The sequence below is a fragment of the Hemiscyllium ocellatum genome, chromosome 42 (genome assembly GCF_020745735.1).
Source record: "Hemiscyllium ocellatum isolate sHemOce1 chromosome 42, sHemOce1.pat.X.cur, whole genome shotgun sequence".
Taxonomy (NCBI): domain Eukaryota; kingdom Metazoa; phylum Chordata; class Chondrichthyes; order Orectolobiformes; family Hemiscylliidae; genus Hemiscyllium; species Hemiscyllium ocellatum.
Genome location: NC_083442.1, coordinates 13423009 through 13439903, shown reverse-complemented (window position 1 = coordinate 13439903; position 16895 = coordinate 13423009). Strand labels below are relative to the sequence as shown.

Genomic DNA, 16895 nt, shown 5'->3' with positions numbered 1-16895 from the left:
AATTAAATTGCAGGTTTTATTTTAAAGCCTCCAGCTTCTCCTAATGCAGTTTCTGTCCTTTTCTCTTCATTCCATATTTAGAGCAATATTATGGTAATAAATGGGATGGTGAATCTGAAAGATTACCCACAATTCCACTTTACTGTGGAGTCAGACTTGCCCCATGGAAGTTATCGGTGTTACATCCCTACAACTACTTGGTGAGGGAGGGGATCAGAGGCAAACTTTATTCCGGTTTAGATTTATTCACAAAGTGAAACATGACAGTGGCATGGCTCCTAACACTCTTCCCAAAGCTATTGCCAATAAATGTTTCTTTTTGTATGTATTCACGTAATCGTCTAATGACTGTCCTCCATTTGTAAATACTTAACTTTCAGTTGAATATTATTGATAAACACAACTGCACTCATCAGTATAATCGAACATACTTACTAAAGTAAAAGCAAAAGAGTATTCCTCCTTTAGCGGGGAGGGTTGATTGGCAGGTGGACTCTGATTGTTAAGTGCAAGGCAAATAACTTTTGGAGAAAAAAAAGTTTTTTTTTATCAGCAATGCTCACATTGTATACAACTAACTCCAAGACAATTTGTAACCTTCCTTCATACAATCACCACTGTAGATTGATACAGGTGAGCTCTCTACCTCTGCAATGTACTTGTAGTTGAGGTTGCTGCGATTAAGAACCTTGGGTCTTCCCTCAGTTTATCACTTGCATAGTCACCAGACCAAAACGTTAACTCTGTTTTCTTCTCACAGATGCTACCAGTCCTGCTGAATTTCTCGACCAATTTCTGTCTTTCTTCAAAACCTTGTGTGATTTAATCAAGTCACCTCTTAGTCTTCTAAATTCTAGCGAATACAACTCTAATCTGTCCATTCTTGTCTCCAAAGACAGCCTGCCTGCTTCAGTTATTCAGTTAGTAAACCTTCTTTGAACTACCTCCAATGCATTTGTATCCATCCTTTGAGTAAGCTGACCAATACCACACATGGTACGTCTAGATGCAGTTTCACTAATTATTTTGTACATTATGTCCCTTTGTGATGAGTGAAAACTTTCTCTTAGCTTTCCCAATTCACAGGATATGGGTGTCTCAGGCTAGACCAATGGTTTTTTTTACCTATCCCTAATTGCCCAGAGGCAATTAGTGAAGAGTAAACCAGATTGCTGAGGTTTGGAGTTGAGGTCTGGATGGCAGCATCCTCCCCTAAAGGGCATTAGTGAACCAGATGGGGTTTTTTCTGAAACTCAGCAACAGTTTTATGATCATCATTGGGCTCTTAATTCCAGATTTTTTTTTACTTTTACATTCAAATTCCACCATCTGCCATGGTACGATTCAAATGTGGGTCCCCAGAGCATTACATTGGTTTCTGGATTCATTGTCTAGCAATAATGCCACTAGACCATCTCCTCCCCAATTACTTGCTGTACCTACATACACACCTTCTGCAGATCGTGCACAAGGATACCCAAATCTCTTCGCATCTGAGTTCTGCAATCTCTCCTCTGTGTTCTTCCCTAGTCTTTTTAATTTATTTTCAGCCTGATTTGTTTGTGCGATCCGTTATGTATAATTTAGCTGCCCTGCTTCTTTACGTAAGTACTATTTGAAAATAAGTTTGTCTTCGACATTGCAATGGGGAACAAAAATTCATCTTGCTCTATTATTACATATTTAGCCAAGGATAAAAGAAATCTTAATTTTCCAAATGCTTTGATAGGAGATTAAGGGCTTTGAGTGCTGATGCATAATCAGTAAGGCACATTGTATTCAGCCAACATGGAAAGAACTGTAATTCCAATTAGTTGGATGGAACAAGTGGGCTGATGTTTTACAAAGGAGGTAACTGGCTTGTTTGCATGACTGGAAGAACGAATCTCGGTTATCCAGTGGTTCAAATGATAAGACTCGCTTGAACCTGGAGGCAGTCATTTTAGAATCATTCAGACATTAAGGGGGAAGATTCAGATTCTCATAAGTGTGTGATTTTTTTTTTGTCCATACAATATCTATTTCCCGACATATATGATGGTGGGCTGCCTACTTGAATTGTTGCAATCCTTGTAGCAATGCCCTGACTGGATAAATTAGTTAAGGGATTTAAGGAGTTAGACCAAGGAACAATTTAAGACAGGCTGCCGTGTGATTGGTGCAATTGCTGTTCTTGGTCCTTTTTGAAGACTGCAAAGATATTTTGATCGAAGCCTGGAAGATGTATTGCTGTGACAGAATAGCAGAAGACACCGGTTGCACGCAGTGATGGAAATAATGACTTAATTGTTTGATAATGTTGAGCTTCTTAAGGTTTGTTGCAGCTGTGCATGTTCAGACCAGTTGAGTGCCATGTCTCACAAGTGGACAGATGTTGGGGATCAAATGTAAGGTATATATCATTGTGTACACAATCTCTACTCTTGATGCAGTCATGATTTTGTATAGCTCATTTATACTTCTATGCATAACTTGGCTGTCCTGCTTGCTTACATAAGACCAAAAATTGGATACTATATGAAATTAACATCTTTTAACATCTCATGGGGAGAAAAGAACTCGTGTCCTAGCCATGTTGCTGTCATGCAATAAACTACAGCTTGTTTAAGATGGGCATTTTTTTTGTTTGGCTCCCAGGTGATTTCTCCCTATCACTTGTGAAAAACCGAACCTGTACAACCCTCTCAGGAAAGAGGCTGGTTGCAGTAAATCTACCAGGTGGATTTTGCACCATTTGCAACACAATTGTTTTATTTGAATGAGCGATGGTTACCAACACCATAACAGATTGATTGTGATACTAAAATAATTTTGAAAAACGTTCTGGAATATTGAAATAATGTTATTCCCATGTGTTAAATTGAGCCTTTCACCTTTGGATTTTGCTCCAGCTGTGCTCTTGAGTAATGATGCTTCTTCCAATTATAGAAATGTCAACACTGAATATAAGTACCATATCGGTAAAACTCAATGAAGTGATTTAGTTTCAATCAAAATAAGCCAAGAATCAGCTGAATTTAATATTCACTTACATCTGTTGCCCTTAGCATTGCAAAATTAATTTCTGACCTTTATTTATTTTCTTGTCCCCATTTGTTATTATATGAAGTCTGCCAAACCAAGTGCCTGCTTATTTTTTTCACGTTCCTGGCGTACTGACTCATGCTACCACATCACTCCAGAGGCTATTCTGTTGTGTTCTGTGTGTCCTAGGGGTCTAAACGTTGTGTGACATTTCAACAGGCTTTTGGAAGGTCAACCCAGCCAAGCCCAATTCTTTGCTGAAATTCACACGTGCAGCTATGTCCAGCAGGATGGTGATCAACAGTGGAAACCCCATCCATTTAATAATTCAGTACATTTCACTTGGCTCAATTAGTGTGACTGAGACATCCACATGTCTGCCTTACTGAAATCAATGACCTTGAAGACAAGCCAAAGATCTTTCCAACCAACTTTTGAAGTGCAGTCCCCTTTTCATTCGCTTAGGGCTGTGACTATTTTCAGTAGTTAAACAAAATTATCTTGCTGCATTCTGTGCTGGTGTCCCACGACAAAATCAAACTCTTTTTGTAGCTTTTGATGTCTCACTGCTGACACAACTGTTTCTCCATAAAAAGACTGTTTTTAAGTGCACTGGATAATAGTGAGTGTAAGGTGCTCTATCACTTGCAGAGATGAGTCATTCCATTGTTTACAGTTTGGTCTCTGGGAAGCTACCCTATTTGTTTTCTTTCAATGTGACTCTGAGTTCATGAGGTCTGAGTTGTAAAGAGAACATCTTTTGCTAACTTGTGTCTGGATCCTTTATGCAGAAAAATGATGAAAGACAGTTCAAGTGTGACACTTGATTTGTAAAACTGGCCTGTAACTCACAATGAAGCTGTTATTGATTTTGGATTGGGACTCGATATTTAGAAAGCACAGATATGTGCGTGTGGGTGGTCTCTTCTTGTGAACTCAGTAGTTCAGTGTTGTATGTATACTGAGGGAGGATAACATATCCAGGCTGAATTCCAAATGCAGAGTGAAAGTACGTTTTATTTTTTCCACTCGTGAGATCATTTTGGTTTTAGCTTGTTTCTTAAGAAAATTTAAAAATCTGTTTCCTTCTTGTTCTGTCAACATTGCTGCAAGTCATTTTCTTTTAAGAAGTGTTATCTTTGAACATGACCTTGTATATTGCAATATTTAACAATCTTCTCACAGAATTTGAATGGTTTTGTGTGTGTGTGTGTGTGTGTGTGTGTAAAACTGTGACCTGCTGTTCACTATCTCACTTGCAACTTTCTGTTGTGGTTCTGTTCGCCGAGCTGGGAATTTGTGTTGCAGACGTTTCGTCCCCTGTCTAGGTGACATCCTCAGTGCTTGGGAGCCTCCTTTGAAGCGCTTCTGTGATGTTCCCTTCGGCATTTATAGTGATTTGTATCTGCCGCTTCCGGTTGTCAGTTCCAGCTGTCCATTGCAGTGGCCGGTATATTGGGTCCAGGTCGATGTGCTTATTGATTGAATCTGTGGATGAGTGCCATGCCTCTAGAATTCCCTGGCTGTTCTCTGTTTGGCTTGTCCTATAACAGTATGTTGTCCCAGTCGAACGCATGTTGCTTGTCATCTGCGTGTGTGGCTACTAAGAATAGCTGGTCATGTCGTTTCGTGGCTAGTTGGTGTTCATGGATGCGGATCGTTAGCTGTCTTCCTGTTTGTCCTATGTAGTGTTTTGTGCAGTCCTTGCATGGGATTTTGTACACTACATTGGTTTTGCTCATGCTTGGTATCGGGTCCTTCATCCTGGTGAGTTGTCGTCTAAGAGTGGCTGTTGGTTTGTGTGCTGTTATGAGTCCTAGTGGTCGCAGCAGACTGGCTGTCAGTTCAGAAATGTTTTTGATGTATGGTAGTGTAGCTAGTCCTTTGGGTTGTGGCATGTCCCTCGTCCCGTTGTCGGAACTGACAGCCAGACTGCTGCGAACCGGAAGCGGCAGGTACCAATCACTATAAATGCCCGAGGAAAGATCACAGAAGCGCTTCACAGGAGGCTCCCAAGCACTGAGGATGTCACCTAGACAAGGGACGAAACGTCTGCAACACAAATTCCCAGCTCGGCGAACAGAACCACAACAACGAGCACCCGAGCTACAAATCTTCTCCAAAACTTTGCAACGTTTTATTTCAGTGAGAACCTAAACACCTCATTTCAAGCTGAATGGTACCATGGGATTTGTCCAGTGCTCAGTTCTGTAGGTTGAGTCCATGAATGATTGGAGTTAAATGTCAAAACCAAGCAACCCTGCCTGTCTGGCATAGAGCGAACTTCCAAATTAATTAGAGCTTGTTCCAACTCAGGTTTGATACAGCCGAGAGTTTGGCTATTCTATCTGACAAGTTTAGGTCAGCACAATCTGACTATTGAAAATACAACACTTCATTTGCTTCTTAAAATTACACATTTATTCATATTTCTGAATTGAAATTTTGCATCTTGGATTCTTAACAACCTCCCACCTTCCACGTCTTAAGTTTGCTCGCAGTGAAATTCTATCAGGCTGTGTTAAGGAATTGAGGATATCTTTGACAGAAGGGAAACTCCGGTCTCTGTGTGGTTATTGTGGAAGAAATCTGCAATTTGCATTGTGGTGACAAGAAGCATCTCACTGACTTGTGTGTGTGATGAATTGTGTCCAAGTATTGACTCATCTACTCTTGTTGATTTATGAATTTAAATGTTAGTTTAGGTGAAAATTATGACCTCAATGGGAAACTGGCTTAAGGGCTGCTGTCTTATAGCTTTTACAGCTAAATGACCTGCCATCAATCCAAAGAGTAATTAGTCAAGGTTAATCAAGTTGGTAGAAGACTTGCATCTGTGATGCTGGGAACTGGTGAAGAGGCAGAGATAGATCGTTCACCTGAGTTGATTTGACTTGTTTTAGTGATGCATTAATTCTCCTGTCAGTTGGATAAAGCCTTCGAGCCAGTTCCTCAATGGTGCAGCCAATACGTCCTTAAGCAAGCATCATCAAGAATGTCACTTTTTATTCTGGAAAATAACTTATCGTGACACTTGGCATAATTCTTTAATTCAATGGGGAATGGTTGTGGACAACTGAAAAGAAGTGGGGGCTCCATGGGACATCCCCAATTCACAAGGTTAGTGGAACCAAGCATATGAATGCGAAGGAGGAGGATTGCAACCATTTTCAACCAGAATCTGAATGATGATCCATCTGCGTCTTCTTCTGTCATCAGAGCTGCTGAGCTGCAGCCAATTCTAGTCACTCCTGCTGTTCTCAAGAGCTCATTGAATACAGCAGAGGCTATGGACTGGGTATCATCCTAACTGTAGTGCTGAAGACTTGTGCTCCAGAACTAACAGCCAAACTGTTCCATAACAGCTGCAGCATTGACAGCCACTCAACAATGTGGAAAATTACTCAGATATTTTTCATCCCAGAAAGCAGGACAAATCCAACCTAACAAGTTACTTTACCACCTGCCCAACCTGACTCTTCAGCGTAATGATGAAAAGTGTCATAAACTCTGCTGTCAAGCAGTACTTGCAAACAACTGCAACCATTTTGGGTTTCACTAGGGTATTTCATCTCCAGACCTCATTGTAGTTTTGTCCAAGCATAGACAAAAAAGGCTGAGTTCCATTAATTAAGTGTGGCATCAAGGAGCCTAGTAATATTGAACTTAATGGAAATCAGACAGAAGTTTTCAGTGGCGAGAGTCGTAAATTGTACAAAGGAAGATCGTAGAACTTGTTTAAGTATTTCAGAGAGAGTTCTAACATCAGAGACTTTTTTCAAGTACAACCATGTTAAAAAAATTATTTATTTACGCGATTTGAATGTTGCGAACATTTGTTACCCATCCCCAATTTCCCTTGAGAAGGTGAAAGAAAGCTACATCCTTGAGCCGCTGCAGTCCATGTGGTGTAAGAACACCCACAGTACTGTAAGGGATGGAGCTGCACGATTTTGAACCACCAACACTGAAGGAAGCTGCGATCTAGTTTCAAAGCAATGCAATGTGCATGTTCAAAGGGATCTTCCACATTGGGGTGTTGCTATATGCCTACCACCATTGTCCTTTTTTTGTAGGTGCTGGAGGTCTCAGTCTGGAACATGCTGCTGATTGACTCCGTGTTGCTGCAGCAGTGCATTCTGTATATGGACAAGATGGTAAATTGAGGCACTGTTGAGGAATTTCTCATGATGGTTTCTGAAGAAGAACCATCTTTGTTTGTTCCATCAATGACACACCCCTCCCCCTGTGAAAAGGATGTTTGCTGATTGTACACTCTTCAGCACCATTTGCAACTCTGTAGGTACTAAATTTGTTCATACCTTGACAACATTATGGCTTTGTGATGACTGTCAAGTAAAATAAAGTGGAAGGAAGTCAGTCTTCCAATAACATCATGGTTTTCATGATTCAAAGTGCTTTGCAGCCAATGAACTACTATTGCAGTGTAATTCCTGCAGGCGTTCCTGTAATTTTCTTACAGGCTGTGTGGGCTTCCAAAGCCTGTGCATTGACTTCTAGAATTGGAAGTCAATGCCTCAACCAGTATGCTAGTGCTGATCGTGTGCTCTGTTTAGAGGAAACATTGGTCACTGTTATTGTTCAGGAAATGTGACAGTGAAAATGCACACGGCAAGCTGCTCTCATCCCCACCCCTACTCCATAAAACAGTCATCTGCACTTATGATGTTGATTTAGGGGATGCATTTTGGGCATGGAACTGGGGTAACTTAGCTGTTTAGCTTTTCAATTCACCTGTTGAGGCAAATAGTGCCTTATAACATCTTATCCACATACAGAATGCACTGCTGCAGCAGCTCAGTGAGACTCGATCAACATTTGTTCCAAATCTGTGATTTCCAGCATCTACAAAAAAGGACAACTGTGGTAGGCACATGGCAACACCCCCATTGTAATGCCCTTTCAACTGGTACATTACATTTCCTTGAAATTGTATTGCTGCTCCCTTCAGTCCTGGTGAGTTAAAATCCTGGAACTCCCTGCCTTACAGTGCTGTGGGTGTTTTTACACCACCTGGACTGCACTGGTTCTTGGGGGTGGGTAACAAATGCTAGCAACACTCACATTGCATAAATGAACAAAGTTAAAAATCACACAACACCAGGTTATATCCAACAGGTTTAATTGGAAGCACTCTAGCTTTCGGAGCATTGTTCCTTCATCAGATGATATCACCTGATGAAGGAGCGACACTCTGAAACCTGTTGGACTATAACCTCGTGTGGTGTGATTTTTAACTTTGTACACCCCAGTCCAACACCGGCATCTCCAAATCATAAAAGGTTGAATTTTAGAAGGATCTCTGATGTCTGATCTCCCTCTAAAATACTCAACACTTCTGTGTTGTTTTTGTAAAAAAAGTCCTCATGGTTATTGTTTCTAACTCGCAAAGATGGAAAAATATGAGAGTCTCCGGTCTCTTAGTTAAGAAAAACATATGTTAAAACATGCACTTTGTTTCTCTTATTTGAGTAGAATGGGAATGTGCAGGATAAAGATTTGCAAGTGAGCATCTGTCTCTGACTACGTGTTAAAATTGGGACTTAATCAAAATCTTTAGTTGCTCCCATAAACTATACCTATCCAAGCAAATAGAAAGTATTTCATTACATTTCTGACTGGCATATTCCTTGTAGGTGATTGAAAGTTTTGAGAAATCAGGAGTGAACCATTGCCATCTAAAACCCATCTAAAAATTTGCTCTAATAACTACAATATTTATGTGGCTGTTCCAGTAAAGTTTCTGATAATTGGTGATGTAACCCTTAAGATTTGAATGGTGGATGATTTGATGATGGTCATGTCATTTGAATGTCAAGGGAAAGTTGTTCAGCTTGAAGGTGAGTATTATCACAAATGTTCCTTACCACTCCTCACTGAAAGTCACTGGGCATACACTGCTGCCCTGACAAATTAAGATATCTGAAGACCATAAAAATACAAGCAAAACAGGGCATTGTTCAGTAGCAATGATTATTAGTTAACAGATTTATTTAATGAATATATATTGGTGCATTTGCTGTAGTTAAGCTGAAAGCATTTGATACCTAAGCTGGTGTTTGTCACTATCATAAAAATAAGATGCATATTTAATGATCTGCAGTTAGCTGAAAACCATTATTATCAATGTATGTGATGTACAATAAAGCCCTATACTCTCAGACTGAAACCTTCATTCATATTGTCCTGTCCCCAGGAGTTCTCTTATATGAAGTTCAAAAAGAGAGTTAGTCAGCACTTGCTGAACTCAGTCTAATTAGACTCAAATAGCCTATGACAAAATGTTCATCATTCAATGTTATTTTGTATCTCTGAGTCACTTTAGAGTCAGGAAGATGTACAACATGGCAGCAGACCCTTCTGTCTAACTCATCCATGCCGACCAGATCCTCTTACTCCCGTTTGCCAGCACTTGGCCCATATTCCTCTAAACCCTTCCTATTTATATACCCATCCAGATGCCTTTTAAATGTTGTAATTGGACCATCCTCCACCACTTGCTCTTGCAGTTCATTCCATACACACATCGCCCTCTGCGTGAAACAGTTGCCCCTTAGGTCCCTTTTATATCTTTACCCTCTCGCCCTAAACCTATGCCTTCTACTTCTGGACTCCTTCACCCCTATTTATCCTATTCATGCCCCTCATGATTTTATAAACCTCTGTGAGGTCACCCCTCAGCTGCAGGGAAAACAGCCCCAGCATATTCATCCTCTCCCTGTAGCTCAAATCCTCCAACCCTGGCCACATCCTTGTAAACCTTTTCTGAACCCTTTCAGGTTTTACAACATCCTTCCAATTGGAAGGAGACCAAAATTGCACGCAATATTCCAACAGTGGCCTAACCAACATCCTGTACAGCTGCAACATGACCTCCCAACTCCTGTTCTCAATGTTCTGGCCAATAAAGGAAAGCAGACCAAATTCCTCCTTCACTACCCTATTTACCTGCAATTCTACTTTCAAGGAGCTATGAGTCTGCAAGGTCTCTTTGTTCAGCAGCACTTCCCAGGACTTTACCATTAAGTCTATAAGTCCTGCTAAGGTTTGCCTTCCCAAAATGCAGCACCTCACTTTCATCTGAATTAAACTCCATCTGCCACTTCTCAGCCCATCCGGTCAAGACCCAGTTGTAATCTGAGGTAACCTTCTTTGCTGTCCACTACACCTCCAATTTTTGTGTCATTTGCAAACTTACTAACTATACCCAAATCGTTTATATAAATGACGAAAAGTAGTGGACCCAGCACCAATCCTTATGGCACTCCACTGGTCACAAGCCTCCAGTCTGAGAAGCAATGCTCCACCACCACCCTCTGTCTTCTATCTTTGAGTCAGTTCTGTATCTAAATGGCTGGTTCTCCCTGTATTCTAAGTGATCTAACCTTGCTAACTAGTCTCTGAAGGGGAAGCTTGTCGAGCACCTTACTGAAGTCCATATAGATCACATCCACCACTCTGCCCTCATTAATCCTTTTTGTTACTTCTTCGGAAAACCCGATCAAGTTTGTGTGACATGATTTCCCACCCACAAAGCCATGTTGACTATCCCTAATCAATCCTTGCCTTTCCAAATACATGGACATCCTGTCCCTCAGGATTCCCTCCAACAACTTGCCCACCACTGACATCAGGCTCCCTGGTCTATAGTTCCTTGGCTTTTCCTTACCACCCTTTTTAAATAGTGGCACCACGTTAGTCAACCTCCAGTCTTCCGGCTCCTCACTATGACTATCGATGATACAAATATCTCAGGAAGGGGCCTAGCAATCACTTCCCTAGCTTCCCACAGAGTTCTAGGGTACACCTGATCAGGTCCTGGAGATTTATCCATCTTTATGCATTTTAAGACATCCAGCACTTCCTCCTCTGTAATATGACCATTTTTTCAAGATGTCACCATCTATTTCCCCATATTCTATACCTTCCATATCCTTCTCCACAGTAAACACTGATGCAAAATGCTCGTTTAGTATCTCCCCTAACTCTTGTGGCTCTACATGAAGGTCGCCTTGCTGATCTTTGAGGGGCTCTATTTGCTCCCAAGTTACCCTTTTGTCCTTAATGTATTTGTAAAAATCCTTTGGATTCTCCTTAACCCTATTTGCCAGAGCTATCTCATCTCCCCTTTTTGCCTTCCTGATTTCCCTCTTCAGTCTACTCTTACTGCCTTTTTGTATAGTGTCTGTCACTGCAATTGTTGCAAATAAAAAATCATGGGTGTTTTTGATGATATTGGCGCTTTTGGCCAATCCCTAGTGCTGTTGAGTAGGGCTAAGAGTGTGTTTGCGGATGGAGAAAAAGACATCTTAAAAACTTTTACATTTTCAAGTTAAGTTTGGGGAGGAAGGCTGAAAGAATTGTAATAAATTTGAATGAAAAACATAAAAAGGCAATGAAGGGAAGTGAGAGGAGGAAGAAAAAGTAACTGAATGCACTAACTGCACTTGCCTATAAACCCATACTCTGACCTCCACTGGCTTCCTGTTCCCATTGCGAGCACGCAACTTAATTTGTCCTTATCGACAAATCATGCTTTCTATCTGTGTAGCCATCTTCAGTCCCATAACCACCTGAGCCATGCATTTAGGCATCTTTCTCCAAGCCATTCAGACCCCTTAAGATCAAATCTGATCTGTGACCTAACTCCATAAACCTGGCATGGTGTATATTTCTACTTTGTTAGGTAAAATCTATCAATCTTAGCTTTTAAATTACAGTTGATGTAATATCAGTTGAATGCTCTCCCAAATGTCACCTCATTCTCTTTATATCTGCAGAATCACTTGATTGGCTCACCTTTTGACTGTTTGTTCTAGGATCCATTTCTTTCCTCTTGTGTGAAGTGCCCTACTGCTGTGTTAAACCTATTGTGTCAGCGCAAATTGATTTTTGAATCTGCAGGAGAGGAAATCCAATGGCAAGTTCAAAGCAATGGAGGAATTTTTAAGAATTTTGTACGGGAGCAAGGAAGGGCAAAGTGACTTTTTTTTTTCCATACGCACTCTATAAATGTCTGTTTGTCCCAGAATTATCAGCTATACATCCCTGGACTTAAAATCTTGTGTGGGAATTTGAAATCCTTCCATTTAAAATAGTTATTTTGTTTTATGAGCAATCAAAAATTTACAAGTAATTATTTGCAAATTTTACTCATTGTTACATGACTGTTCCCTTTTGAAGGAGGAACTTGCAATTATTTCATGCCTTTCAAAATCTTGATCCAAAGCACTATTGTAATCATTGCTGTTTCCCAGCCAAACACTGCAGCCATTTTCACAGCAAGATTGGTTAATTAGTTGAAACTTTTTGGTGGACTTGTCAGAGGGTAGCTGGTGGCTCGGACCATACTGCTGTCGTGTTGTGAGGTCTTTTCTATCCATCTGAATTCTCAAAATTAGGTGGACAGCAAAATAATGATGCTGGAGGATAAGCAAATCAGCGCGTAGCCTTGAAAGGTGGACGTGGCTTTATTTACTTTTCTCTCATTCATTAATATATAGATTAAGGTTAAATTAGGTTAAAGAGTCATACTTGATAGTTCAGTAGTTGAGGTAAATAATTGCTCCTTTCCATGTAATTGGCATCAGTCATACATTTGCACTAATGTTGCAAAATGGGAATTGTGTACTAATGTGTAATGATGCAGTGGATAAACACACCTTGAATTACATTGCTCAACCTTCTAATTTTTAGTCATTCAACACAGTAAGTTGCAATTAATTGTGGTTACTATTAACATCCTTTACATTCTTCTCTCCAGTCTATTGTTTTTTAAAATAGAAATAAAGGTGGTGGGAAAGTGGGGAAACTAGTAACAAGAAGTATTGAGACTCAAGCATAGGACACTGTGGACTCGTGCATAAATTACTATTCTTACTGATTTATTTTTGGTCCTTCAACTTGTTAGCTCAATTATTGTCAAGAGTCAGTGTTTGGTCATGTTCAGTATATTATGTTTAGAAATGGATGGAAGTTGATTGTTCCATTATTTAAGTTTACAAATGGCGAGATTAGATAAAGCTCTGACATCAATAAAATTTGATCTGAATCACTGTTGATGAAGTGAATCTCTAAAGTTATTGTACTGTTTAGGAGTGTTATCAAGTTTGAGGTTTAGTATCTAATTTAGGCTGCTCTGCTCCACCTCCTACTAGTCAGTGAATCCCTACAGTGTGGAAACAGCCACTTGGCCCATTGAGTCCACACCGACTCTCCAAAAAACATCCCACTTGGACCCAATCCCCCTACTGTATCCCTGTAACCCTATATATCCCATGGCTAATCCACTTAACCTACACACCCTGGAATCTATGGGTAATTTAGCACGACTGTTCACCTAAATTGCATATCTTTGGAAACAGGAGCACTGGAGGAAATCTTTGCAGATGTGGGGAGAATTTGCAAAATCCAAACAAACAGTCACCTAAGTCTGGAGTCAGATCTGAGTCCCTAGGACTGTGAGGCAGCAGTGCTAACCACTGAGCCACCATGCCATCCAAAGCATTTAACTTCACTTTTAAAGACATACCAGCTTCTCCTGGAAATATAAATGTAGCTCTCAATAGCTGTCATCAAGAATCTATTTGAAGAGAGACCACAGTGTTAAATTTGGGATTTATGGAATCATAAAATGGTTATAGGTGTAGAATGAGGTCATTCAGCCCAACTTCACTGTACTGGCTGTCTGAAAGAATAACTCAGCTAGTCCTACTTCCCTCCCCCTACCCTGTAACCCTGCAACTTTTTTATCTTCAGGTAATGATTTCATTTTACTTTAGAAAGCTGTGGTTGAATCTCCCACCAACCTCTTTTTCAGAGAGTGCATTGTAGATCCTCACCATTCACTGCATTACACTTTTTTTTTCCCCTCCCCACATGTTGCTATTGCTTCTTTTACTGAGCATCTTAAATTGTTGTCCTCTTTCAAGTTTTATGTTGTCTGCAAATTGTGTCCAGTACACCCAATTCTGGGTCATTAATGTTTATCGGGAAGAATAATGTTCCTCATGCTGATCTTTGGGAATCCATTGCATACCATCCTCCAGACTTCAAATACATCCAGTATTCACTAAAATAAAACAAATAACTGTGGATCCTGGCGGTCTGTTTCAAACAAACTAGAGATTGCTTTAGAAATTCAGGAAGTCTGGCACCAACTGTGGAGAGAAACCACCGTTAATGCTTTGACTCCAGTGATCCTCCTTCAGATTGGAAGCAGTTAGGAAAATTTGGTATTTATCCTGATGGTGGGGAGTTGGGGAAAGGGGGTGGGGTGGAAATCGAGTGAACAAGTGGGCAGTGACTGAACCCAGAGAGAGAGGGAGAAAGACCAAGAGACAGGGGAAAAATCAAGATAGCCAGACAAAGGGATTGTTGATAGTAAGTCCGGGAAGAAGAGAAGCTAGATAAGTGATAATGGGGACTACTAATAGTTGAAAATGAGGTGGCTGTGCTGACAGCAATCCATTTCATGACTGGACTTTAAAATTGTCGGAGTAGGTAATGGACAAGGAAGGAGGTGTTCATGCTCTGAAATTGTTAAATTCAATATTGAGCCCTCAAGTCTGTAAGTTACTGAAGTGGAAGATGTGATATTGTTCTTCCTCAAAGCTGTACTCCCCACATCATCATCAGCATAAACACCACCTATGTCTAGCTGCTTCTAGTTCTGAAGGGTCCCTGGACTCAATGTTATCTCTGTTTTCTATCTATTGATGCTGTCAAACTTGCTTATTTTTTCCAGCGATTTCTGTTTTTGTTTGACATTAACCACTGCTGACTGTTTCCTGTCACTCAGCCAAGTTCATATCCATGCTGCTGTTATTATATCATTATTATTCCATGAGCTCGAGATTTGTTACATGTCTGTTGTACTGCACTTCATCAAATGTCTTCTGGAAGTCCACGTGCAACACATCAACCTCTCTCTTACCACCTCAGAAAAAATTCCACCTAGTAAATGAGACAGTGTGTGCCCTTAACAGATTTATTTGGTGGGTTGGGGTGGGGAAGGAGGGAGTGGAGGTTCGAGGATAAAGAATGGAGCTGGAATAAGCACAGCAGGTTAACCAGCATCAGAGGAGAAGGGGAGTCGATGTTTCAGGTCGGAATCCACGTTTATCTACATTTGTCCAAGTGACTGTAAATTTTGTTTGGACTTAACTGAAATTTTCTCATTGTTGAGTTGAACCTTAAACCCTTATTTTAAAAAGGGTTTGACTTCTACAGTTCACCAGTTCCTCTGGCACCACCCCCCATCTCTATGACTCTATGCCACACAGCTTGGCAATTGCCACTTGTACTTCACTCAATATACATGATGCATCTCATCTGATTTTGGTGACTTATCAACTTTACATACAGCTGGCTACTATCCATTTTTATTCATTGTTGTACCCGCCAGTATTTTAATAACCCCGTATTTTACGGTGTCTTGGGCAGCTTCCTCCTTGGTAAAGAGAGATGTAACGTGTTCATTTCATCCCTTAGCTGTGCTGTCACATCTTTACTTAAAGTCTCTTGTCAGTTTAAGTTCTCTTTTTACAACCCTTTCACAACATATATACTATAAAAGATTGTTTGATCCCTATGTTTGTTAACTGTCAGTCTCTTCTTGATTTGCTTCTGTTTTTTTTTCACTTCCTGTTTGAAACTTCTGTGTTCAGCTTGGTTGTTTCTTGTTTATCCACCTGACATCTCTCATACACACCCTTTTCTGCTTCATCTTAATCTCTGTTTCTTTTATCATCTCGCAAGCTCTGATTTTGCCCATGGTGGTAATGTACCTTGGCTGTTTCCAATCTATCAACTCGGTGAAGAAAATTTGTTATTACAATTCATCTCCTATTCTGTTGACACCCTTCAGTGTCACGTTGCCAAACTGTCGTCTCTTCACATTGACAGCATCCTGATTGCCGGAATTTGTCTTCCTGATGCTAGTGGTCAAACCAAACAATTATTGGTGGGTTTACAAAGCTGATGGCTTCAAGATAAGCCTTTCATTTATTTTTAAAATTATACTTTGATTTTCATAGAGATAAATGTATCCAGCTCATCTGGCTAGACGGCTGGCATGTTCTGAAAATTCGACCATAATGGGACTCGATGTCTAGCTGAAGGCAAATGGAATGTTGGCGTGTATGCAAGGGCAATGAAATACAGAAGTACGATATTTTATTGCAACCTTATGCAAACACATCTTGAGCACTGTGTACAGTTTTAATTTCCTTGTTAGAGAAAATATATACAGGTTGTTCTCCTGTAACATATGTTTCATCAATGCGATTAGACTGTAGTGCAATTGGTGAATTGGGGACTTTTTTTTATATAACGTGAGCTCCCATTGGCTATTATGCGATTCCATCCCCGGTTACTTTAAGTCCACTGTAGGTGTTTACTTCAGATCAAACAACAGAGGTTGGATGATGGGGCAAATTTTTTCTGACCTTTATTGTTGATGCTTTTGAAACCGTGTTTTTCCCATAGGCCCTGTTATTTCTATTGCCTGATTTTCTATAACACTAGGTCGCACGAGTATGCAACTATCCCGTTATAGCAGAACACACTGTAAAAGCAGTTAGAGAAGGTTCACTTGACTCACCCCTGGGATGGTGGGCCTGTCTTACGAAGCGAGATTGAAAAGATTAAGCCTATGTCTGCTGATGTTGAAAAGAAACAAGAGATGATCTTATTGAAATGTGTAAGATCCTGAGGAGACCTGATGTTTCCCATTATGCAAAGGGTGAGAACTAGGGGAGAAAGTTTAAGAATAAAATGTTTTGGTTTTAAGGTAAAGATGAGAAAATGTTCACTGAAATTTTCTCCCCTGGAAAGCGGTGGAGGTTGGG

General features: G+C 40.3%; 1 protein-coding gene across 2 annotated transcripts in view; it reads left to right on the top strand.

Moving 5' to 3' along the window:
• The window catches only part of trip4 (thyroid hormone receptor interactor 4), a 132997-nt gene that overhangs the window by 81958 nt on the left and 34144 nt on the right, over positions 1-16895 (top strand). Inside the window, exon 12 of one of the 2 annotated variants that reach the window (XM_060853615.1) lies at positions 16083-16150. The exons of the other annotated variant lie outside the window; for it this stretch is intronic. Coding sequence (XP_060709598.1) covers positions 16083-16088 — 6 coding nt within the window. The 3' untranslated portion in view covers positions 16089-16150. Of the gene's footprint in view, positions 1-16082; positions 16151-16895 lie in introns of those variants that run through there. 2 annotated transcript variants of the gene reach the window in all.